Raw genomic sequence first — 24,118 nt, 5'->3', positions numbered from 1 at the left:
ATATATTGAGATTTGCAGAAGCACTTAATGGAGTCCTCATAAACGTCAAGGGGGTTTGGGTGCCTAATTCCCTTAAACATGGTTCCTTTGAAAACCCAAACCATAGTGGGGAAAGTGTTATTTTTGCCATCTATTTGTGTATATACACACACCATTGAAACTTGTATGGTATAGTGCTAAATGTCATAACAAGACAATGATATCTGAAGAGTATCTGAAGTTCTGGGGGAAATTTAAGTAGTTTTAGAAAGTCAAACTGACCTGGTTTAAAGGGGAAGTGAAGGCTGCTTTTAAAAAATAAAATAATATAATATAACAAATGGAAGAAAGGGTAAATTGATAGCAATTAATATAAATCAGAATTTATGGCCAGCAGAGTTAGTGATAATAGGGAGTTTTTAAAATGTATTAGGAACAAACAGAATCCCGACAACGGTATCAGTTCATTACTAGATGGAAATGGTAGGATGATCAACAATAATGTAGAAAAGGCAGAAGTATTAAATATTTTGTTCTGTATTGGGGGGGAAAAACAGATGATATCATCATATATGATGATAACGCTCTGTCCATTCCACTAGTAGCTCTGGAGGATGTTAAGCAGAAGCTACTAAAGTTAGACTTCTTTAAGTCACCAAGTCCAGATAACTTGCATCCAAGAATTTTAGAAAAGCTGGCTGAGGAGCTCACCTCATCATCAATGTTGATTTTCCATAATTCTTGGAGCATTGGGGAAGTTCCAGAAGACTGAAAGAAGCTAATGTTGTGTCCATTTTTTTTTTAAAAGGGGAAATGGGATGACTTGAGTAATTATAGGCCTGTCAGCCTGACATCAATCCTGGGCAAGATAATGGAATGGCTGATATGGGACTCGGTTACTAAAGTATTTTAAAAGGGTAATGCAATTAATGCCAATTAACATGGGTTTATGGAGAATAGATGCTGGCAAACTAGCTTCATATCTTTTTTTAAATAAGATCATATGCTTGGTTGATAATGGTAATAGTATTGATGTAATATATTTAGACTTCTGTAAGGCTTTGGACTTGGTACTGCATGACATTTTGATTAAAAATTAGAATGATATAAAATTAACATGGCACACATTAAATGGATTAAAAACTGCCTAAATGAAGGTCTCAAAATGTAACTGCAGACAGGGAATGATCATTTAACAAGTGTGTTTCTAGTGTGATCCCACAGGGGGGCGTGGTGAGCTCCCAGGGTGACACTGTGGCCAGAAGAGCTAATGAGATCCTGGGATGCATAAACAAGGGAATCTTGAGTAGGAGTACAGTGTTTATTATACCTCTGTATTTAGCATTGGCAGGACCATTGCTGCAATACTGTGTTCAGGTCTGTTGTCCACAATTGAAGAAGGATGTTGATACATTGGAAAGAGTTCAGAGAAGAGCCAAGAGAATGATTAAGAGATTAGAAAACATGCATTATAGGGTAAGTCTACACTGCAATAAAATATCCGCCGTTGACCCATGTCAGCAGACTTGGGCTCGTGAAGCTCAGACTGCGGGGCTATACAATTGCAGTGTAGACATTCGACTTTGGGCACCTGGGCTCCAGCACACTCCTGAACATCTATGCTGCAATTTTATAGCCCCACTGAATGAGACCAAGTCCACTGATATGGGCCAACCATGGGCATTTCATTCCAGTGTAGACATATTCATAGGGATTAGACTCAAGGAGCTCATCTATTTAGTTTAACAAAGAGAGGGTTTAAGGGGTGACTTGATTACAGTCTATATGTAGTTACATGGGGAACAAATATCTAACAGTTGGCTCTGGAATCTAGCTGAGAAAGCTGTAACATAAGCCAATAGCTTGAAGTTGAAACTAGATAAATTCATTCTGAAAAGAAAGCGTACATTTTTAACACAGAGTAATTAACCATTGGAACAATTCACCAAAGGTCACAGTGGCTTGCCCATAACTCACAATTTTTAAAGTCAAGATTGGGGGTTTACTCTAAAAGATCTGCTCTGGGAATTATTTTGGGGAATGTTCTGTGGCCTGTATTATACAGGAGGTCAGACTAGATCACAATAGTCCTTTCTGGCCTTGGAATTTATGAATGGACACAAAATGAAGGAACACAAAAGGAACTGACCTAAAAACTGAGGATAGGAAGACAAACCAGAATATAATGTAATTATGTATTTTTATTTTTTAAAATATATTAATTGCCCCTTCCATCTCCAACCATGCATAAATTATGGATATAATTCCACTTCTGGTTTTATTAGAGCCCTGAACAAGACAATTTAGCTCTGCCAAAGTATCTTTTAAAATGTCTTAATTATAGGAAGACTTCAATTATGATTACCTGCAATTGCTAATTTATTGTGTTCAAAACAGATTTTGATATGTAGACTTCACTGTACAGCTCAACTCATGTACAGCAAAATAGGGTATGGCGTCTACATACACATATATTGCAAGATAGCTTATACAACCCACTTTCCAATTCTCAATAATGGGGTGGGAGGAAGAAAGAAAGAAAAAAAAAGAAGGAGGAAAAAATCTTTTCTGATAGTCAAAGCCTTAACACCCCAAAGCTTAATAATTATTTTAATCACATTTGCAATGAAAACAAGAGAAATTAGAGCGGATTGAAGATAGAAATTTCTAAACCACAGAAAATTCTGATATTTCAACATTTGTTTTTGTCCTAAATTGGGGAATGAAAAGTCAATTTGTTTTTGTGTGGAGTGGAATGCTCAGAAAAATGTCTATTCAATAATGCTGAAACATTTTGTTTAGGCCTTATTCAAGATTAATTTGTCTCTCACTGAATGGCCAGACTATATCTTCTGTTATTCACTGTGATCACAGGACTCCCATTCTATGTTATGGCAGTTAAAGAAAAGCGGAGACCATGGTAGTCTGGTCAGGCAAACCAGAAAGGAAGACTGGGGCATCAGTCACCTTCACTACAATTTTCATGAGGCATTGCAGCAGCTCAGGGAGACAGATTACATGTCTCATTTTGGCTTAGGTCAACATTTCAATTCTATTTGACTAACCAAAATGTTTCAATTTGGATCAGCCTGATATGAAATATTTTCTTTTCATTTCTGGGAAAGGAGAAGTACAAGAGTGTCAAAAAAAAATCCACTAGAAAATTTTTGTTATTTTGCAGGATCTATGTTTTCATCAAAAAAACATTGATGGAAAATTCCCAACCATCAGGTATGGTTAAAGGGATCAACAGACAGTACATTTAACTTACTCTAGAAGTATTAGATAGTTTTGTGCCCTGATGGGCAACCTATCTGTTCATAAAAATGAGCACTAACATGCATTAAAATCCAAATTAGTCATAGCCACCCCATTCTCACGTCTCCTTTTTTTAAAGGGGGAGCTTTTTAAGAGATGCCTCCTTGACTACCTAGGATTGTACGAGATACTCATACTCAATTCTAACCCTTCAAATTGCTATTACACATTAGGAACATCTCAAAATTTGGAACACATTTGTGACGGGAGCATTCAAGGAAAAGTCATAACTCCACTATGCAAATTCTGTGTTGATGTGCTTTTCTGAGCGACAACAGTCCTTTACCTCAGATTTATTTCTCAAGAAACAATAAAAGGGTGCCAAAAGTTTCCTTAGGTGTCTTTTTTCCCTAAGTTTGTTGAGTTATTTAAATAAAAATGGTGTTTATTTTTTTTTTAAGGCAAATTCTTGTGTTTCTTTTCTGCAATGGTGTTGCTCTGAATAAATAAACTGCCTTTCTAGTAGGGGGCCGTCTCCATTGAAGAAAGCAAACTGATTTTTTAATTGTGTACTTACCAACGCAGAGTCAAAGAAATCTTCCACAAGTCTCAGCAGAGATTTATTCTGTGCTGGCTCTATGAGGATCAAAAATTCTCTTGCTCTTTCAAACCAAGATACCATGTAAAAATTAAAATAAATTAATAAAGCAGAGATCGCTAACAATGATTCAGTTGAATGGATTTTCACCTCAAGTGCATCAGTGGCTAGATACATTACACAAACACACAAGATTCCTTGATCACTGAGCTTAGCAGTACCACACTGCATTAAAGGTCACTTGCAAGTGAAATTAGTAGAATCCCATCTTTTTAACAGTCCTTTGTATTGTTATTATTGTCTCCCCTAGTTAAGAAAAGAGTAACAATGAGCAGCAGTTTCTTTTTTCAGCAACTCACTTTTCCTCTGACTTTCATGAAATCTACATCCCCACTGCATCTGACCCCTGCTCTGCTGTGATGCTCCAGCACACACTATGCTGGTGACATTATAGCTATTGGGGAACTCTTCTGGAGGAAGTAAATTTTTTTTTTTAATTCTCAACTTATGGTTTTGCAACATCTCTTATTTTATAAAGCAATGCTGTTAAACCATGTGAAATAATACACAAAGGACATCTCTCCATCCTGTATAGGTTACAGGGAGATCTAGGATTCTGTAGAGGTTTTGTAGTAGGTGCGTGTAAGGGCTTTGCGGAAGCTAGTTGGGCAGCCTGCAACAGTGGATTGCACATTGCAGGACCTAAAAGGAACTGGGCAAGGAAAGAAACAATTTCAGCTCACATGCAGACTGTCCCTCTGAACCTGGTTAACGGTGAGTATTCAGTACATTGTTTATACAAAATTTTTAAAAATAAGACTGCTTTCTTTTAAATACTATATAAAAGTCATTAGCTTCTATTCTAAGCAATGCAAAACAAATGTAATATTTAACTGAAATTGAAGACAAAGCAATTTTAAAAAGCCCTACTCAGTTTGGTGACCTAGTTCATTTCATCCATTAAAAAGGATCCCTGGGATTTGATTTCAGAACAGCTAAGAAGTCACATCCTAATGTTTTCTCTACAAAAATAAATAAATCCCATCTCAACAAATTGCAGTCATTTGATTACAGAACTAAATGTGAATATTATACTTATCTTTGGTATCAGCCCTTGCTGAATAAGCAAGCTTGCCCCTTCTTGAGGATCACTTTTAAAGTACATCTGAATGCATTTCAACAACAAGGAAACATTTTGGAATTCATTCTTGTCCAACTCCTATAAAACATTTTCCACCATATTTTGATTACTATCTTAGACAATTATGTTAATTATTTAATTTGAGTTTTAAAATGATACAGTAGAAGTTAGCCAACTTGCCTTTTTCAACACTTTGTCAAGTTGGTTAAACAATTGTTTGCTGTATTTTTGAGGAGGGTAAATTTCTTTTTCTTCAAACAGTTCATTTATTTTCTGAAATCCCTTTCCCTTAAAAGCATCAGTTATGAGTGATTCAAGCTGGGGGGAAAACATGAAGAATGATAACTTTGAAAATCATCTTTATTCTTTAAAAAAAATGTAATTTATATTTCATAAACATAGCCTATCTTCCCACCTAAAGCTATTATAACAGTGCTTGTTATTGGGGGGGGGGAGGGGGGAGAGAGAGAGGAAGGGGACTTTCAATGAGAATTAGAGCATTAGATTTTTAACTGTATATCACTTCCTGTAAAAACATGGGCCTAAATTTTCAAAAGTGACTAGTGATTTGGCATGTTTCAATTTTTCAGCATTTAACTTCAGACACCTTCAAAGAACCTGATTTTCAGAGAGTGGATATTCATAATTCCTCTACTCAGCCATTTCATAACTAATTTTATCACTTCTTAGCATTCTCTAATCAAAAGATGAAGTTGAGAGTCAGTTACCTACTTGACTTGTAAATACTGCTATAAGATACCAAAATTAACTTTCGTCACCTCCATTTAAGAATTTACTTTTTTTTAAGAAAACATTGTTTTTAATATACATCGCCCATTTGTGTGTGTGTGTGTGTATATATATATATATATATACACACACACACACACACACACACACACACACACATATACACACACACACACACACACACACACACACCATATAGAGCTCCATCCAAGTACATCAGATGGACTCATTAGCACTGACCCAACTGTAGGATTAGGGTCTACATTTGGCTCATACCATATTAGCCCTCTTGCTAAATGTTCTATTACAGGGGTAGGCAACCTATGGCATGCGTGCCAAAGATGGCACGCGAGCTGATTTTCAGTGGCACTCACACTGCCTGGGTCCTGGCCACCGGTCTGCGGGGCTCTGCATTTTAATGTAATTTTAAATGAAGCTTCTTAAACATTTTAAAAACCTTATTTACTTTACATCCAACAATCATTTAGTTATATATTATAGACTTATAGAAAGAGATCTTCTAAAAACATTAAAATATATTACTGTCACGCAAAACCTTAAATTAAAGTGAATAAATGAAGACTCAGCACACCACTTCTGAAACAGTTGCCGACCACTGTTCTATTACATATATAAACTGATGGAAATGGAAAATGTATGTTATTATGTATTCACTTCTTTGACCACATAAAATTAGGAATTTGAGAGTATGTTGAAAATTGATGTATATAAGGTCATGTCAGTAATGGCTTTCAAAAGAAGGTGAAACAATTTGGAGAGGGTTATTTACATAGTATTCTGTTCTGGATGCCATGTTTTCCTTTATCTCACTGCTCTGTTCGTGACTTTCTTCCTCCTTTAAATGAAAAGGGAGAAAAAGACACTCATTGCTGCTCAAAAAGTGAAAAAATGTACTTTGTTATAAAAATCTCTTTTGATCAACTATTTTTACTTGCATGTTTTTAAGACACTATTTCAAAATTTCTCCCCAATCTGTCAAACGACCATTGCTTAAAAGTAATAACTAAATCACTAAAAACACAATTATAAATATGACAAGCCAAGTTCTCATTCCATTACAGATCACTCTGCAACTATTCAGTTTTACAACCAAAAATTCCAAATTCAATTATTCCCTCCCCAGCCTCAGCTCCATCATAAGAGTTTCCACAACTGGGGGGGGGGGGGGACTACAGCAGTTGGAACTGAGTCCACCAAAACAAAGACAACCAATGTATGCGGAAGAAAAGTCTTGTTACTTATTTACGGAACCAACGTAAGTTTTATAGTTACCATTTCCCAAATAGTGGTAAACTTTCATTTACAGAATGAATCCATATTTAAATTTTGCTCTAAACGCTACAGAAATCTTAATTAAAAAATAAAAGCCAGAAAAAGAAAGTAAACCTTCCTTATTAGAAGAAGCCTTGTTTCTGTAACACAGGATGAAATTAACCGATCAGATGAATCCTTAGCAGCATTCAAGAAACGAAACAGCCACAATGACATTCTAATGTTTGTTTGTTTTTTTCCTTTTGGTGGCTCCATTCATCAGAGGAAAGAAAATGCTCCACAAAGGGATCAATCTTGCAACCCTTACTGAGGCAAGTAATCCCAGTATTGCTGTAGATTTACTTAACATGGCTAAGGATTAACGCAGGACGTTAGTTCCAGTGTGTGTTACAGCACCAAGGTTTTTTTCTTCTAATAAATGAACATCTGACTTACACGAACTTTAAACAGAGCCCTTTTTGTACATACGATGTTTCCTTAGTAAAGCATTAATCAGGTTTTTATTAATTATTATTAATTACTTAAGAGAAACAACCAAGCACTGAGTTACCAGAATACCCCGGATAGTATGTAACGAGATAAAGGAGAGATTTGTTGCTGAGACTCCAAAGGAAAGTAAAAATGGCTCAAGCTCTGGCTAGCAGTGGCTCTTTCCTCCCTCCCTCCCTCTCCCCATCATCACAGCAGTTGGGACTCTTGAATTCAGTGGTAGATTTTAATATCCAAGGACAAACAGGGAAGAGCTCTCGGCTCTGGAATTCACTCCCCTGATTTCTTACAGAGCCAAAAGCTTTTGGCCTTTAGGTCACACCAAAGGCTAGACACTAAATTGAGGGATAGTTTTTATTTCATAAATAGCCTTTATCGACACCATGGTTCCTGTACCATATTTTTGTTTGTTTAACCAGAGACAGATCTTTGCAGTGGGGACATGAGGTGGTAAATCAACATCCTTACAGCGCAGCCCAAGAGAGGCGGGGGACAAAGTTGCAGTTAAAACTGCCTGGGGTAGCATGCCTACAAGGATCCTTCATTGCCTTTGGGGGGCGGGGGAAAGAGAGAAGAAGAATATGATTTGAAAGGGATGAACAACAGGGATCAGACCTTAAAACCATGCCACTGGATAGACACCGAGGATTTGGGGGCGATGTGCTAATCGATTTTAAAGCCAGTTAGAGCTAGAGAATAAAACTGGCTTTAGATTTAAGTGTCAAGTATCAGAGGGGTAGCCCTGTTAGTCTGAATCTGTAAAAAGCAACAGAGGGTCCTGTGGCACCTTTAAGACTAACAGAAGTATTGGGAGCATAAGCTTTCGTGGGTAAGAACCTCACTTCTTCAGGTGCAAGAAGAAGTGAGGTTCTTACCCAAGAAAGCTTATGCTCCCAATACTTCTATTAGTCTTAAAGGTGCCACAGGACCCTCTGTTGTTTTTTAGATTTAAGGTGACCTAACCCTGGGTTTTTAGTGTGGACTAGTCCCAGTTGAGCAAGGAACCTGACATAAGACTGGGCAGAGCTAGAGCCCCTTTCCCAGGCAAAGGAGACTAAGAGCAAAAGGAGGGAATTGGAGAGGGGCCCAGGGCAGAAGGCCGGTCCCTTTTGCACTTGGGAGGAGGAGACTTGGAGAAGTAAGACTCGCCTTTACCTGCCACAAGAGACAAGGGACAGCCCCATGGAGCGGTGGGAAGAGAAAGGAGAGAGAGAAGGAACACCTCCCGCCCCGCCAGACAGGAATAGGGGGAGAAGAGATTGGAGGGAGAAACATAAGCCACCGTCAGCTAGGGAACTAGAGCTACTGATCCATGGGGCTGGGGCAGGGGCAGGGGCAGGGCCATTTCCCCGGCTCGATCTCCGGCACCGCTCACTCACCTTCAACATGGTGCAAATCCCCGAGAAAGGGAAGAGGCGACCACGAGCCACCCAGCTGCACCCTTAATGAGACGCCGAGCAGCCCTCGTGTACTGCCCAGGTGCAGCTGGTTATGGAGCCCGGGGCGCCCCCTGCCTCGCTCGAGGGGACAGGGACCCAGTCCCGGGAAAGGGGAGCCCAGAGAGAATCCGCGTTGGGGGATCTGAGGGCGCTTCTCGCTACTGAGCGTATCTCCAGCCTGACCAGCGGGCATGGCGCTTTACGCTCCTCCAGGGGGGTAGAACTGGAGACCAACCCCGGGGGGCTAAGCCTCTGGGAGAACGCTGCGGGATCTGCATCGCAGGGAACTTGCAGCTGGGGACAGAGATCTTCTCACAGAGAACTTACAGTGAGGGCTGGTTTCCACGGGGAGGGAAGAGGATAGGCAAGAACTGAAGGGGTATTTCTCCCTTCCACGGTAGGGCTGAGTGATTTGGGGGGCAGGTTCCCCTCCGCTAAGCCAAGAGGAACAAGGAGGCTGCAGTAGGACTACAAGATTTGACCAATGATTTGCAAACTTGTTATATGGGGGAAGCATGGCAATTCTGTGCAATGAATTCAGCAGTATCTCAAAGTAGGCTACTAATTGTGCAATTACAGAGGTTTTGATTAACTGAGTCTTGCGGGTGGGGAGAGTTGTACAATAGAGAGCTCATGTAGGTGTTACTGCACTAACCTTTAAGATGCAACCAACTCCAGAACAAGGAGCCTAAACACCAATCCTTGGCTTCAATGGGACTACTCATTCATACGGAGTACTCCCAGCAGTTAATTGGCGGAAGAGGCCCATGGATTTGTAATTGTATTGGTTCTGAAGAACTACTGATCAAACCCATGAAATATTTTGTAGGAGCAAAGCCTTCGATTTGAAAACACTTTAAGCACGTGCCTGACTTCATTTATATGGGTTCCATTGAAGCCAATGTTGAAGTAAATTTATGCAGGTGTTTAATTGCAGGATTAGGCTTTAACTGATTAGGAAGAGAAACAATGAAACCGGCTCTACACAAAGTAAACAAACTGAAAAAGATGAGAAAATATTTTTGCTAATCTTTCAGTTTTAGAAACTTTAAGGGCCACTTGCAACTATACTAAATACAAAATGTGCAGACTATTTCCAAATTGATTGTGTTCTTTCAAAGCTGATACTAAATAAATAACACATCTGAGCCCGCTAGATGGTATTCATAAACTATTCAGGAGGCGCCTGAAAAGTTGTTTTGAGGGTTTTTTTTAAGTAAAATAAATATACATTGGGCCTGATTACGCCTGTGGAAAGTGGTAAAAATGCTACCAAATAAGAGCTTTCCACTTACACTGACAATAGGTTTTACATCCACTTTGCACAGGTGCAAATGACTCCAGGGGCGCAAGGCGGTGGCGAACCACGCGCCTTGATTACAACTATTTCCCCTGTTATATGTGCCTCCGCAGGGCGAACAGTCTCGCCGCATTTTCACGGGCACTTCCATTCTGCAGCATGATGTTATTTTGAATGACTGCTCAGTGCTTCCCTGCAATGATATGATCATGCCAGGGAGAGTAAGTGCTTGACATTTAAACCAAAACCAAAACAAACAGGCATTAACGATCCACTCCTTCCTGGACAGATCCTCTCCGTCCCCTCAGCCGCCTAACAAAGCGTCTGGCCCGCAGCCCAGCTCAATCCACGGGAGCCCAGGGCAATCTGTGCCTGACGTCTCGGGGCATTCTCTGTGGATGGAGTTGCTCTGAAGACTTCTCCCCCTGACATTCCATCTCAAGGGGATGGGGTCCTTAGCACAAGGGGCTCGGCTGTAAAGTTAGGGCCGACTCAGACAGCAATAACTTTTCCTTGGGCTCCCTACGGCATCGGCCGTGAACTTACTTGTTCCCCTGAGAGGATTTTCCGCGATTCTAAAGCCACTAGCACTAGAGACAACTGACCTTCCCTCCCTCCCAGCGCAGTTGAAACTGCAACGAATATTTCTACAAGTGGGGCTAGGAGGGGCTCTCTGACCCTCATTGTTTTGGACCCAGCCCTTCTTCCGTTAATCAATGGGCTCTTTGCTATTGACGTCAATTTCTTGGCGTGTGGAAATTGCCTAGTTAAGAAAGAACGTTCTTATGAGCCTTAACTCTGGCAAAAACGCCATTGACTTCACTGGAGAGTTTTGCCCGTGGAAAGATGGCTGGTATCTGCTACAAATGCTTCGCTACCGCTAGCAGTTCCAGCCCAGGAAGGTTATGCTGAACGTGTCAAGTATCAAGCGGTAGCCGTGTTAGTCTGTATCTACAAAAACAACAAGGAGTCTGGTGGCTCCTTAAAGACGAACAGATTTATTTGGGCATAAGCTTTCCTGCGTAAAAAACCCACTTCTTTAGATGCATGGAGTGAAAATTACAGATGCAGGCATTACAATTCTTTCCCTGTGGGGCCCGGGGCAATTTGCCCCACTTGCCCCCCCTCTGGGAGGCCCTGCTAAAAGCTAAAGCTGGCTTCCAATGTCTTGCCACATCTCCATGATATTAAGCGACAACAATGTTTTACTTATTAGGTTTGCTAATGAAAGTGTCAAAATAAAAAGTTATTTCTTTAAATCACACCAAATATTGTCATGTTTCAATCAGACAAGTTCCACTGAAGAAGCTGCTACACGTTGATGAAAGTAGTCGTTATTTTATTTCATAATGTAGAGTAATGTAACCATTTCGAATAAGTGTGTGTAGAAAGGGCACAAATACGAATAGCACAACAAATTAATTCGTAAGAGCAGCATGTTTTTTGGTGTATTTGCATAAAGCTAAAGAACAATAGGCTACATCATAGTTATAAGTATCACTCCCAAGCGGTCTTTCCAGATCATAACAAACTTGTTTAGACATATTTGAAATGAGAGGTTAGTGATCTGGATTTCTTTAATACGTCCTAGTTGTGTCAAGCTGCAAATAGTGATATATCGTGCAAAATAAAGGTTCAATCCTGGACTTATTGAAATCAACGGCAAAACTCCCATTGATTTCAATGGTGCAGGATTAGGCCTTTAATACTGTGTCCGTTTATATTTTCGGAAAGCACCTCCTGATAAATGAGGATACGGATAGCCGCTTGCATGATTTTGTGTCTCGGGGACACTGCAGCGGAGATGAGCAACAACCTGGTTCCTGCAGCTGGAACCTCTGCGTAGCTGCAACCACACAACAGAAAAGGCAAATCCACTCGAGCGAGATTCCCATCGGTTTCCATGAGAATTTTGCCTGAGGAACGATCGCAGGATGAGTTGGCTCTGCTAAATAGGAAGATATCCGCAATCGCAGACCTAGTTCCTCTACAAACTGTATCCCGCAGCAGCTACGGTACAAAAATGATCAGCTGCACTGTGGGAAAAAGAAAACTATTGCATTTAATTGTGCTTGGAAATAAGTAAGGAATACATTGTCAAACATTGATTTCAGCTGATGCGTGTTCTTGAAATCGGGTGGTTTATTGTATAGCTCTGGTGCCCTGTTACCTGAGAAGAAGTGAGTATGTTTCACCTGCATCCATTCTTCTCTGATTTTCATTAGGAGGCTTGACTGGATAGAACTTGGGATAAATAGATTTGCAATGTAGATTCCAGCCGCATGTGTGTTTAGCAGATAGAACTCCAGGTTTGCCACAAGACGCGGGTAAACAGCAGCTACTCCACAAACTCAGGGGAAAGTGAAGTGGAATTATTTTTGTAGTGCCAAATTTTAAACAACCACAAAGTGTTTTTAGCTGCTGCTGAATTCGATAGCAGCAGCTAGAGAGGAGACCCAGAACCTAGCAATTGATCGAAACATCTTCCCATGTACCATATCCGAAGGCTTGGAGGAGCACAGGTGTATCATGCCCTCCTGAAATTACAGGGCTGGATAAGAATCAGGCAGTTTTTGCTACAAGATCAGCAAAAATGCAGCTCTGTAGAGTTTGCACATATGTAATCTCGTGCCTTTTGCACTGATTCTAAAATGCAGGTGCTTTTAGAAGCCCCCCCCCCTCCGCGACATAAATCATGATCGGAACCAGTGTGTGCACAATATATAGAATATATTGTCTTACTGGGGAGGCAAAACTTTGGACACTTGCTATTTGCCTCACTCAGAACTGGAGACCAAATGAATAAGGCTTGATCTAAAACCGAGAGACAAGCTGTGATCTTGGTTATTTAGTATAGCATTGAACTCATTATTGTCCTGCATGTCTCGTTTCTAGAAATCAGACGCGGGGGGGGGGATGAAATTTCATACAGTAGCAGTATATTAGTTGTCAACTTTTAGGACGGTTTCGGAGGTTCATTCATTCTGCATTATTTATCGGAGTAAAAACTCCCACTGATGCAAGTAAAGGTGCCTGCCAGATTTCAGGACTGTGCTGTGACTTGCGGAACGTCTTTCCGTTTGCCTTCCAGCTGTGTTTTAGAGTTAGTCTTGCCCTAAGCCTGGTATCAAAACAGAATAGATAAAAAATAAAATACTTGTGGAAGTAGCTTCGTGTTTTCATCCTGCCACTCATAGGCGCTGCATTCAAAGCCTCCCTTCGAAGGTGCGCCTGGAGCGGACTGTAAAACCAATTGTCCAGGTGTGACTATCACCCGTAAGCCGTTATTCAGCACTGCCAGTGGAACTGGTTGCGCTCTTGGCTAAACACAGGGTGATTACAAACCAAAGCGGCCTGCGCGCTGACTTTGAGGACTGGGACTGTTTTTGCAATATTGTAGTGCCCCTGCTGCCCCCTTTTGCCCTTTGCGGCTGGCTCTGGTTGTCCAGTGACTCGGTGTTCAAGTGTCTCGGATTTCCAAACTTTTTCTTCGCGCTCAGTGACTAGACTGGAGGAGTCGGCCTTGAAACAAAGCAAATCCCCCCCCCCCTGCGTTTAACAGGGGGAGGGAGATGGACAGGGCAAGCCGGGAGACGGTCTCACATCCACGCATAAAAGCGGGAATCAAAGGGCGGAGCAGGAGCAGGAGCTGCCCGCTCCTTTCAGCACCGCAGTCCCCGGACAGGGCAAAGCGCGAGCACTGCACGTGCCTGCTCAACTCAGCGCCTTGGCCAAGCAGTAGCTGCCCTGCGCGCCGCTTCTCCTTTGCAATTCGGTGTCTGTTAAGTCCTCCTCCCGTTTTCAGACTCTTGCTGCGTAGCGTCCCGGAGCAGAGGGGGCAGCTCCCTGCCAGCCGATGGTGAACATGTCCAAGGGCCCCCTGGAAGACTCGGACTGCGTGTGCTCCTACGGGATGAAGCTAACCTGGGATATCAATGACCCCAAACTGCCTCAGGTAGGAGGGAGAGAAGGGTGGTTGCTGCTGTGGGTTGGGGGAGCAGGGATTTGATCTCTCACGGCGATGCTCTTCTCTCGGCTGTAGCCAGCCCAGAATGAATGAGGGACCACTGCCCCAACTGAACAGCTAATATTTGCCTATACAGAATTCAAGTACTTCTTTAAAGCTAACAAAGACATGCTTCAGAACTGTACAACCTGCTCCCGTGCCTGCCTCGGGGCACTGAGAAGTCCCATGCACAGGAGACGTAGATTCTGGACTCGGGAGTAAAGGTTTTAATCAAACTGGTTAAAGTTCAGAGTTTGTCTCATATTGGCAAATTAGATCGGTGAGGTTAAGTGCACTGGGGAATCGGAATGTAGACAACCAGGAATCTGAAGTTGTAAAGGAAAGAAACCAAAATTATTCTTCTGCTATGTTTGTTTGCTCAATGGTTTTGGTCTTTGTGGTTTCTGAAATTTGTCAGAAAAGAAACGAGATCTCAGAGTGATCGCTATAGTTTAATTCTGTGCTAACAAGAAATTGTAAGATAGACTGTGTATGTTCGGATAGTTTTGTGCCTGGTTATATCATTGTATATTTGTTTATCAGACTACTTTACTTAGACTGGTATAAACTGAGAAAGACAAGGGTAATATCTTTTATTGGACCAACTTCTGTTGGTGAAAGAGACATGATTTCCAGCTACAGAGCCTAGGAAAGGTACTCAGAAGAGCCCAGCTCAATACAAGGTGGGGCATACTGTTAAGCATGCGGATATCAACTGCTGATTTGTTGAGAATGATGGGGGACAGTCATATTTTAATCCTTCTTTATAATTATATTCAGATACTTCCATATATATTTAAGTGATTAGAAAACATTTATGAGTGCCATAGAAAGCCCCCCTTAAAATAAGTTTAAAATTAGCTATTACTGTAGGTCCAGTGGCGAAATGGTTCTCAAGGGTTTCCAGACCAATGTTAAAACAGAAACAAAGTTTCAGGACCCTCTTCCCACCTAGCTATAAAGAAAGGGAGGCTGGTCTCAACCTCCCTGAAACCTGTTTTAGACAGACACACACGCACGCACCCTGTGGTTGCGCCCCCAAGTATGAGAGCTCATGCAATAGGGGATGAAGCTGGAAGAAGAGATTTCCTGACTTTACCTACCCAAAATCCCTTTTAGCCTCAGAACTTTCAGTCTTTGATTGGATTCTAAAGAATATAAAGTAGGCTTTGTTATATAATTCACAAACTAATGGTTTGGAGAATGTTTTCTGCTGAGGAAGAATTCAGTAGTATGGAACATTAAGAGCCTGATGCTGCGAAAGCTTACTCACACAAGGAGTCTCATTGAAATCAATGAGACTACTCAGGTGACATTTACTTCACTGGGATTCCATGCCTGAATAAAGTTGCTTCTGTGCATACATTTTTGCAGTATCAGGACCTCAATGTCCAAGTTACAAGTACAGAGTTTCAGAGTAGCAGCCGTGTTAGTCTGTATCAGCAAAAAGAACAGGAGTACTTGTGGCACCTTAGAGACTAACAAATTTATTAGATGCATCCGAAGAAGTGGGTTGTAGCCCACGAAAGCTTATGCTCTAATAAATTTGTTAGTCTCTAAGGTGCCACAAGTACTCCTGTTCTTTTTAAATACAGAGTGAGAGTTTAAAACCATTGATTTGCATTGTTATAAAAGACAACGTGTGCATTCCTGGTTTCATTCAAATCAATGGCAAAACTCCCATCAATTTCAGTGGTGCCAGGATTTCACCTCATTTGTTGCTCCATGGAATAGAAGGGTTATGGAGAAGAATTTTAAGGCTTTCCATATTCACGCAGTAGGTTTATCTGGCAAATCAGAAATTGATTCTGGTGATTCAAAAAATCTTCTCTAATGGACCTTATGATACAACATAAGTTAAAACCTTCTCTCCAAATCCTTAAATTTTTCAGAAACTGCCTTGCTTGACTCTTCAATTATGCAGGCAATTGGAAACTGTAAAAGGTACTTCAATCTAACACAGGGAAAAAATCATATATTCCTGCAGACGGCTAAAGCAATACAATCACAGGATGGAAAAAAAAATAATGAATTTAAGAGCTTAGTTTATATTTTTTGGAATTACAGTTTCATTATAGCCTCTGATGAAGTTGAGTGTTGTGATGAATGAGAAGAAACACTTCCGTTTTCAAATGTAAAATGATATCTTGATAGAGACAAGGTAGGTGAGGTAATATCTTTTATTGAACCAACTTCTGTTGGTGGAAGATACAAGCTTTCCAGCTGCACAGAGCTCTTCTTCGGGTCCTGGGAAGGAAGCAGAGAGTCTGAGCTAAATATCTTGATGTCCATCATTGCTTATAGAACAATTAGTAATAAAAAGTCAGACCTGACAGATGATGATTTGAACAGCTCTGGATGAATTATTTATTTTTCCTTTTTAAATCTTAGCTGCCTTTGACATCTCTTTGGTAGCAGATGGTGTCTATCATTCAAATAATTTAAAATGTTTTACAAGTTTATTGAATTGTCTAGTGGTTTAATAGATTTTAATATTTAATACAACATTCAGGATTTTTAAATAATGGTTTAGCCCCCAGTAGGTTGTTTCTTTTAAAATCTATTTTGTAGTCCCTAAAGCTTGTCAATTAATCATTTGGGCTCCAATCCTGCAAACACTCATGGACAAGTTTAATTTCATGCACATGTGTAGTCCCATTGAGTATACTGGGGGATCACTTACAGGCATAAAGTTAAGCAAATGACTAAGTTTTGCAGGATCAGGATCTTACTTTTCTTTACTGAGGCTGTAACAAAGAAAATGGTTTAAAAAAACTCTTTCATTCTATCATTTTTCTAATAAATTACATTTTGGTTGGCAACTCTTTGAAAGCAAGTCTTAATATCCCAATTTCAAAACATGCTTCTTTTAAACTATATTGAGTATATTCCACAAATATATATTATTTATACTTATAATCAATTAACATTATTTTGGTGAAGGGTCTATTCAAGTCTTATTAAATACATTATAAGAAATAGTGGCATAACTAAAACTTTTACTCAGAATATTTCTGGTTTTTATTAATCTATAAATCCTAAATCCTGAAATGGGTACACCATAAGAGAATGAGAGCTGGATTCTATTTGTCCTTGTGCATCAAACTGTTTATTAAGTTCCTGTTGCCAGCCAATCAGTTACAACTGTGTAAACCAAAGAGTTTTGTATTGCAAAGGTGTCACTGATCACGGACAGTTTTATTATTGGTGGAGTTGGGCAAGATGGAAGGAGCCCAGTTTGATTCTCACAACCCAGATTGAGTTTCCAGGGCTGGCAGTTTTTTAAAAAAAATTCTTTTTGCTTGTAAATTGAGCATATTTGATTTAGAGTTATTGAGGGGCATTGGACATGGAACCCGACAATGTTATTTTTACAGGATTATGTTTTAGAATAGAGCTGTGCTTTAAGGACAGTATTATTTCCTTTTGTTGTTCTAAGCTTACTGCTCTTTAACTTCCTCAGGTAACTTCTTGTTATGTATAATGGGACAGGATAAAAAGGATAGACGGAGTAGTTTTTACTGTGCTGAGGTACTCTGTTAATACGTTCTCATTCTTTCTTGCTGGTCTCCACTTCCCCCTTCCTTTCTATTGTTGCCCCTCTCCCCTAACCCAACTGTGGTACAGGAGCCCAAGCACTTTGATGGCTTCCAGGAGTGGCCAGATGGCTATGTGCGATTTATCTACTCTGTCGAGGAAAAGAATGCACAGCGGCATCTCAGCGGCTGGGCCATGCGCAACACCAATAACCACAACTGCCAGATCCTCAAGAAGTCCTGCCTTGGAGTGGTGGTTTGTGCCAGGAACTGCACGCTGCCGGATGGTACCAGGCTGCAGCTCCGACCTGCTATCTGTGACAAAGCCCGCCAGAAGCAACAAAGTGAGAGAAGTCTGAGGGTCGGGATTCCAAATTAACCTAATTCCCACTCACAGACAGAGCTGACTTATTAGTGGCAAAGAGGATGTAAAGCAGTAGCTCCAAATTTCAAAAATGTTTGTGTCTGGTAGAGGGTCCAGCAGAGATGGGCCTACATAATGGACTCAGATTTAAATCTAAACATCCCTGACATCCAAAGTGAATATATCAAGTATTCATCTCGAGTCCATTAGTATACACTGTATATAGTCGTTCATAAGCCAAATATTTTTGGTAAAAAGTGACACATCAAAGAGGGGGGGTCAGCTTATAAATGGGTCTACACCAAAATTTGATGATTTTAAACTCTATGGAATCATTGAATTGAATATCTAATACTCATAGACTCATAGACTTTAAGGTCAGAAGGGACCATTATGATCATCTAGTCTGACCTCCCGCATGATGCAGGCCACAAAAGCTGACCCACCCATTCCTGGAATAATTCTCTCCCTTGACTCAGCTGTTGAAGTCCCCAAATCATGATTTAAAGACTTCAAGTCGCAGAGAATCCTCCAGCAAGCGACCCCTGCCCCATGCTGCGGAGGAAGGCGAAAAACCTCCAGGGCCTCTGCCAATCTACCCTGGAGGAAAATTCCTTCCCGACCCCAAATATGGCGATCAGCAGAACCCCGAGCATGCGGACAAGATTCTCCAGCCAGACGCTCCGGAAAATGTTCTCTCTAGTAACTTTTAATATCCCATCATTGACCATTGTTACTAATTACCAGTGATGGCACGTTATTGACCTATTGACTAAAATCACGTTATCCCATCAAACCACTGGTGTGCCACTTCCCGCAGCTCCCATTGGCTGGGAACGGTGAACCGCGGCCACAGGGAGCTGAGGGACTCCGTGCCTGCAGACGTTCCAAGTAAACAAAACGTCCCACCAGCGGCTTACCCTGACGAGCTGGGAGCCAAAGTTTGCCAACCCCTGAAATATAGGGTCAGCTTATGAAAGGGTCATCCAGTTTTTGCTATTTTTACCTAACCATCTTGGGGGGTTGGCTTATAAACGAATGGGCTAATGAACGAGTATATACGGTAGTTCAGCTGTGCTTCTTAGTGTACCTTATATTGTTTGAGTATTATACTTTGATTTGGAGTTTAATTGAAGGATCAGTTATAGAGTGGTTGAACCTGAAGGTGTTCTCAGCTGATTTCTCCATTTTAACCATGCTCTTCAATACCAGCCTTATCTGATTTCACAGAGAAAGCCTGTCCAAACTGTAACTCAGCCCTAGAGATAATTCCTTGCCGGGGACACAGTGGCTACCCAGTCACTAACTTTTGGAGGCTTGATGGCAAGGCAATATTTTTCCAGGTAAGATATAAATAGTCCTTAAACTTACCTTACTTCTTATTATTGCTATGGATTTATAAAAGCTCTTGATGAATATTACATACAATTACAAGCATGAGGCTTGTTCTTACCTTCACACATTTCTTACAATAGAATTTCATTAAAGGCCTAATGCTGTAGTGCTTGCACAGATAAGACTCCCAGCCCTTAACATGGGCTGAATCCCATATTACTTAAAGAAGAAACTCTCCTGCTGAATTTCATGCATAAACTGTATGGAATCAAGTAAAATGGGAGGTTTGCCTGCACAAGGACTGACCAGGATTTAAATATGTCTATTGGTTAGATTTTACCCCATTAAAAGAACTTTCATTTAATTGATTGTTTGATTAATTCACTGTGTAGGAATTAACATCAGAGGTCTATGCTTAATATTTAACTTTTACTGAATTAAGAGGAAAGTGAAAGGAAAGCTTGGCTAGTGTGGTACACTGGATAAATGTGATTACTCTGATCATGTTCCCTAAACTTCTGTGTGTTCCAAAATATTCCCATTTTACTGTTCAAAATGTTACTTCACAGAAGGGCAGAAACTGAAAAGCATATTTCTTTAGTAGAGTAGTCACAGATTACAAACAATTTTACTCTTTCTATTCAATACAAGGAGATTTTTATATACTATTTTAGTTATTCCTATACTTAACTTTACCTAGCTGAGTAGTGCCACTGAAGCTAATGGGACTATGCTTGTGAGAAAAGATAAGCATGAGCATAACTGTTTGCAGGACTGGGGCCTAAATCTAAAGGGACCGCTTCACTGAGGCTCATTAGTGCTGGTTGCTTTTTAAAACTTAAATGGCCTGAGTAGCATTTAGATTAAAATCCATATTTAATATGAACATTCATAAATTAAATAGCAAAATGATAGTATCCTATAGCAGATTTTTGTCATTTCAGCACATGAGGTTTCTTTCTTCACCAATAGGTTCATATTACAATAGTGATCATCTGGATAGGGTTCTACAATTTTTTTTAAACAAGCTAAAAGCCCATTCCTGCAAACACTTAAGCACGTAAATAGTCTCATTGATTTCGAAGAGGATCAGGGTCTAAAACTAAGACAAAAATCACAACTATAGAAAGGTAGAGAGATGACAGTTTTAGATAGAACCATAATCCTTTCAGAAGAGCAACTCTGGATGACCATCTACAGAATGCATTTCAGTTCTGCTTGAGAAGAGTTGTTTTTAAAGTAAAGAACATTTGTCAGTGAGTACAGTGCAAGCTCTTTAAAGCTGATGTATACTGTTTTAATGGTGGCTGTTATGAAGCAGAACTAAGGTTTTGAACTGCAGAACTCCTAATCTTTCCTCCCAGATCCTCTCAGCTACTCCTGAGCTCCATGGACAACATCTGTATTCTCCTTCATCCAAATCCAGAATTTTGGGGTCATATTTGACTCCTCCCTCCCTTTTCCTTCTCTCCCACATGCAGGTGGTGACCAAATCCCATTGTTTAATTCTTCACAGCATCACTAATCTGCAACCTCCCTCTCCTCTCCACTCTAATGGTTAAATTACTGGCCCATGCTAAGGTCATCTCACACCTTGCACTGAAATCTTCTCCCCAGTCTTCTTTTGTTACTAACTTCACCCCTTTCCAACCCATCCATAATGCTGTTACCAAAATCATTAATCTCCCATATCACTGCAACCATGTCACCTTCTCTTTAGTGTCATTTCTCTGGCTCCCCATAGTGCTGCCCATCAAGTTCAAGCTTCACAGCTTTGTTCTTAAGTCTCTTTATCACATCTACATCTACATGTCTGAGCTGGCCCCCTTTTGTATTCCACATCAGCCACTCCCAACCCCCTTTTCCCGCAATGCCAACCTTGATACCCTCTCTGCCACATTTCCATGCTCTCTGTTGTGCGGTCCTTTTTGCTTGGGATGCCCTTTCAAAATCTATTCTTCAACCTCCATCTGCACCTCACCTCGTTCATGCCTAAAAACTCATGTATACAGCACTGATTAAAATAATTCTTTACCTTGTTGTTTAAAAATAGACACAGCACACAAAACATTTGAACTCTGAAGCCATCTGTCTGCTTACCTGAGGCCTGGTCTACACTAACACCCCAATTCGATCTAAGATACGCAACTTCAGCTACGTGAATAACGTAGCTGAAGTCGACATACCTTAGTTCGAATTTACCGCGGTTCAGACGCAGTCCACACGCGGCAGGCAGGCTCCCCCGTCGACTCCGCGGTACTCCTCTCGCTGAGGTGGAGTACCGCAGTCGACGGTGAGCACTTCCTGGTTCGAATTATCGCGTCCAGACCAGACGCGATAAATCGAACCCGGAAGTTCGATTGCCAGCCGTCGAACTACCGCGGTAGTGTAGACATACCCTAAGTAACCATGTCATCATGCCTCCATAACACATGCTCCTCTATCTGTCTCCCCTTCCCAGGGGAGCTGGAACAATTCGTATAGTGGGGGTGCTGAGAGCCATTGAACCAAACTGTAAACTCTGTATATAATGGAAACCACTTCAAGCCAAGGGAGTGTGGCCACACACCCCACACCCCTAGTTCCAGCACCTATGCCCCTTCCTGGTATATGTTACACTTGTGCAATAAGTCCATTGTTTAGACTGTAAGCTGTTTGAGCATGCACTTTTCTTCTATCTTTTCTGTGAAGCACCAAGCATTCTCGTGAGTGCTATAAAATAATAAATAACCATAAGCTTTAGTTGCCTATTTATTAATGTCTTTAGATAAGCAAATTATGAATGTGTTAACACTACTGCAGGCCAAAGGAGTCCATGACCACCCTAGACCAGAGAGTAAATTGGAGACAGAGGCAAGAAGAAGTGCCATTAAGAAACAAGTGTCCTCTTCTCACCTTTCCCAGAAAAAGAGGCTTATAGACTCGGAGGTAACTGTAGATCTGCATTTTCATTACAAAGATGGTGTAACCATGTACTGTGAGTCATACGGTATAACAAAATCCTTACAAGACACCACAGCAGCTTGCTTTGCTCCTATGCGCAGAGGGGGTTGTTAAAGCAGTGAAGAGGCTGTCAAAGCTGCAATGAGCAATAATACAAGTAAGCCTATAGAGCTGTGTGTGCATGTGTACAATATTTATTTCTGGATCTCAAAGACCTGTTTTCATATTCTTTTCAGACAAGAAGGTATCATGATAACAGTGGTCATTTCAACAATATTCATCATTTGTCATGCATGGAAGGCCCAGAAAAATTCAGTATCATTACAGACACCAGCTTCCCAATTCCAGCTCAGCCTTACCCTGCATTTCAAAATACAGACCCTTACAAAGCTACTTATGACTCAGCCAGCTTCCAAGGGGACACGGCATCACCATTCCAAAAGTGTCCTAACCCAAGAATCTTTCTACCTAGGCCGGGGGGCTATGAATTTGAAGTTCCTAGTTATATAAATTCTAGCTCATATCCAACATTTTACAAAGATTTTGCAAATACCCCAGTGGATACAGACCCCCTTAATTTGACTGGACTTCAGTATAATGGTAATTCATTGAATGCCCATGATAAAAACTTTGATAGTGGACATCATGGGCTGAAACAAATTTTTGGGAAAACTGGTTACGGAGATAGGAGTGATTATGGACAGATTCAAGCAAATGCTAATCCCCCTTACTACAGTGGGGAGTATCCTTGCAGGTATGGTAGCAATCCCTCTCCAGCTGCTACAGCTTTACAAACTGTTATCACTACAACTACTAAAGTATCCTACCAGGCCTACAAGCCCTCTGTGGTGAAGTACAGTGACAACATGTGTGAGGTAAAAAATCCTCAGAACTGTACCCATACAGCAGAAAACATCTCAGGAACTGTTTATCCAGGGATAAAGATTCAAGAAGACTGTGGTGTGGTCAAACCAGCTTTGCTTTACCAGCACGATCCAGTTCCCACAAAGTCAGAACAAGTGGAGACTGTGGATACATATCAGTATGGGCCAAACCCAGGAAACAGCTGCTCTGAGCATGAACAGTCATTCAGATTTGAGAGTGGTGAATACTAAATGCCATGTGTTTTAATACTAATCATGTGAATATTAAACCCTGGTGATTGGGAGTTAGGGTGATCAGATAGCAAGTGTGAAAATCAGGACACTTTTTTTCAGGCTGTGGGGGGGTATAGTTGCATGTATATAAGACAAAGCCTTTAATATTGGGATGGTCCTGATAACATGGGGACATTTGGTCATGCTATGGGGAGTCTGAGGAATGACAAGCAAGCAATACATTAGGACAATTTACTTATTCATGACATATGCCTTTGTGGAGATCTGCTGACTGTCTCAGGTCCCATCCATGCACAAAAGTTCAAATCAGTCCCTTCTAGTCTCTCACATGGGGTGATAGTGTGGCCTAGTCCAAAATATGGCCCCACATTGAGCCAGGACAGGGTTAATGATCTGCTTTGGAGACAGGGACTTAATAAGCCCCCCTTTGCAACAGCTGCCAAAAATGTCAAGCCCTGAGGGAGGGCCCTTCATCTGTGACTAATAATCAGCAGGTAAGAAGAAATAAGAGTGGAGGGGACTCCGTTTATGAAGCCTGAAGACTGCAGCCAGCTGGTGAGAGGAGAGAC

The 24,118-nt window shown here is 40.9% G+C and overlaps 2 protein-coding genes across 2 annotated transcripts in view; one reads left to right on the top strand and one right to left on the bottom strand.

Annotated features, from left to right (window-relative positions):
* SYCP2L (synaptonemal complex protein 2 like) overlaps nucleotides 1-8,896 on the bottom strand; it is a 51,515-nt gene extending 42,619 nt beyond the window's left edge. Inside the window, exons 1-5 of the mRNA XM_024199149.2 lie at nucleotides 8,888-8,896; nucleotides 6,517-6,582; nucleotides 5,157-5,294; nucleotides 4,935-5,054; nucleotides 3,815-3,919 (exon numbers count right to left, since the gene is read on the bottom strand). Coding sequence (XP_024054917.2) covers nucleotides 3,815-3,919; nucleotides 4,935-5,054; nucleotides 5,157-5,294; nucleotides 6,517-6,582; nucleotides 8,888-8,896 — 438 coding nt within the window. The remainder of the gene's footprint in view (nucleotides 1-3,814; nucleotides 3,920-4,934; nucleotides 5,055-5,156; nucleotides 5,295-6,516; nucleotides 6,583-8,887) is intronic.
* Nucleotides 8,897-14,112: 5,216 nt separating this feature from the next.
* On the top strand, nucleotides 14,113-23,546 carry GCM2 (glial cells missing transcription factor 2). Its single transcript, XM_024199139.2, has 5 exons — nucleotides 14,113-14,202; nucleotides 17,881-18,133; nucleotides 19,384-19,496; nucleotides 22,291-22,416; nucleotides 22,668-23,546. The coding sequence occupies exons 1-5, from the start codon at nucleotides 14,113-14,115 to the stop codon at nucleotides 23,544-23,546; spliced, it is 1,461 nt and encodes a 486-aa protein (XP_024054907.2).
* Nucleotides 23,547-24,118: the final 572 nt, after the last annotated feature.

Source organism: Terrapene carolina, unplaced genomic scaffold (assembly GCF_002925995.2).
Source record: "Terrapene carolina triunguis isolate 2854851 unplaced genomic scaffold, T_m_triunguis-2.0 Scaffold58, whole genome shotgun sequence".
Lineage (NCBI taxonomy): Eukaryota > Metazoa > Chordata > Testudines > Emydidae > Terrapene > Terrapene triunguis.
This window is presented reverse-complemented; position numbering and strand designations above follow the sequence as displayed.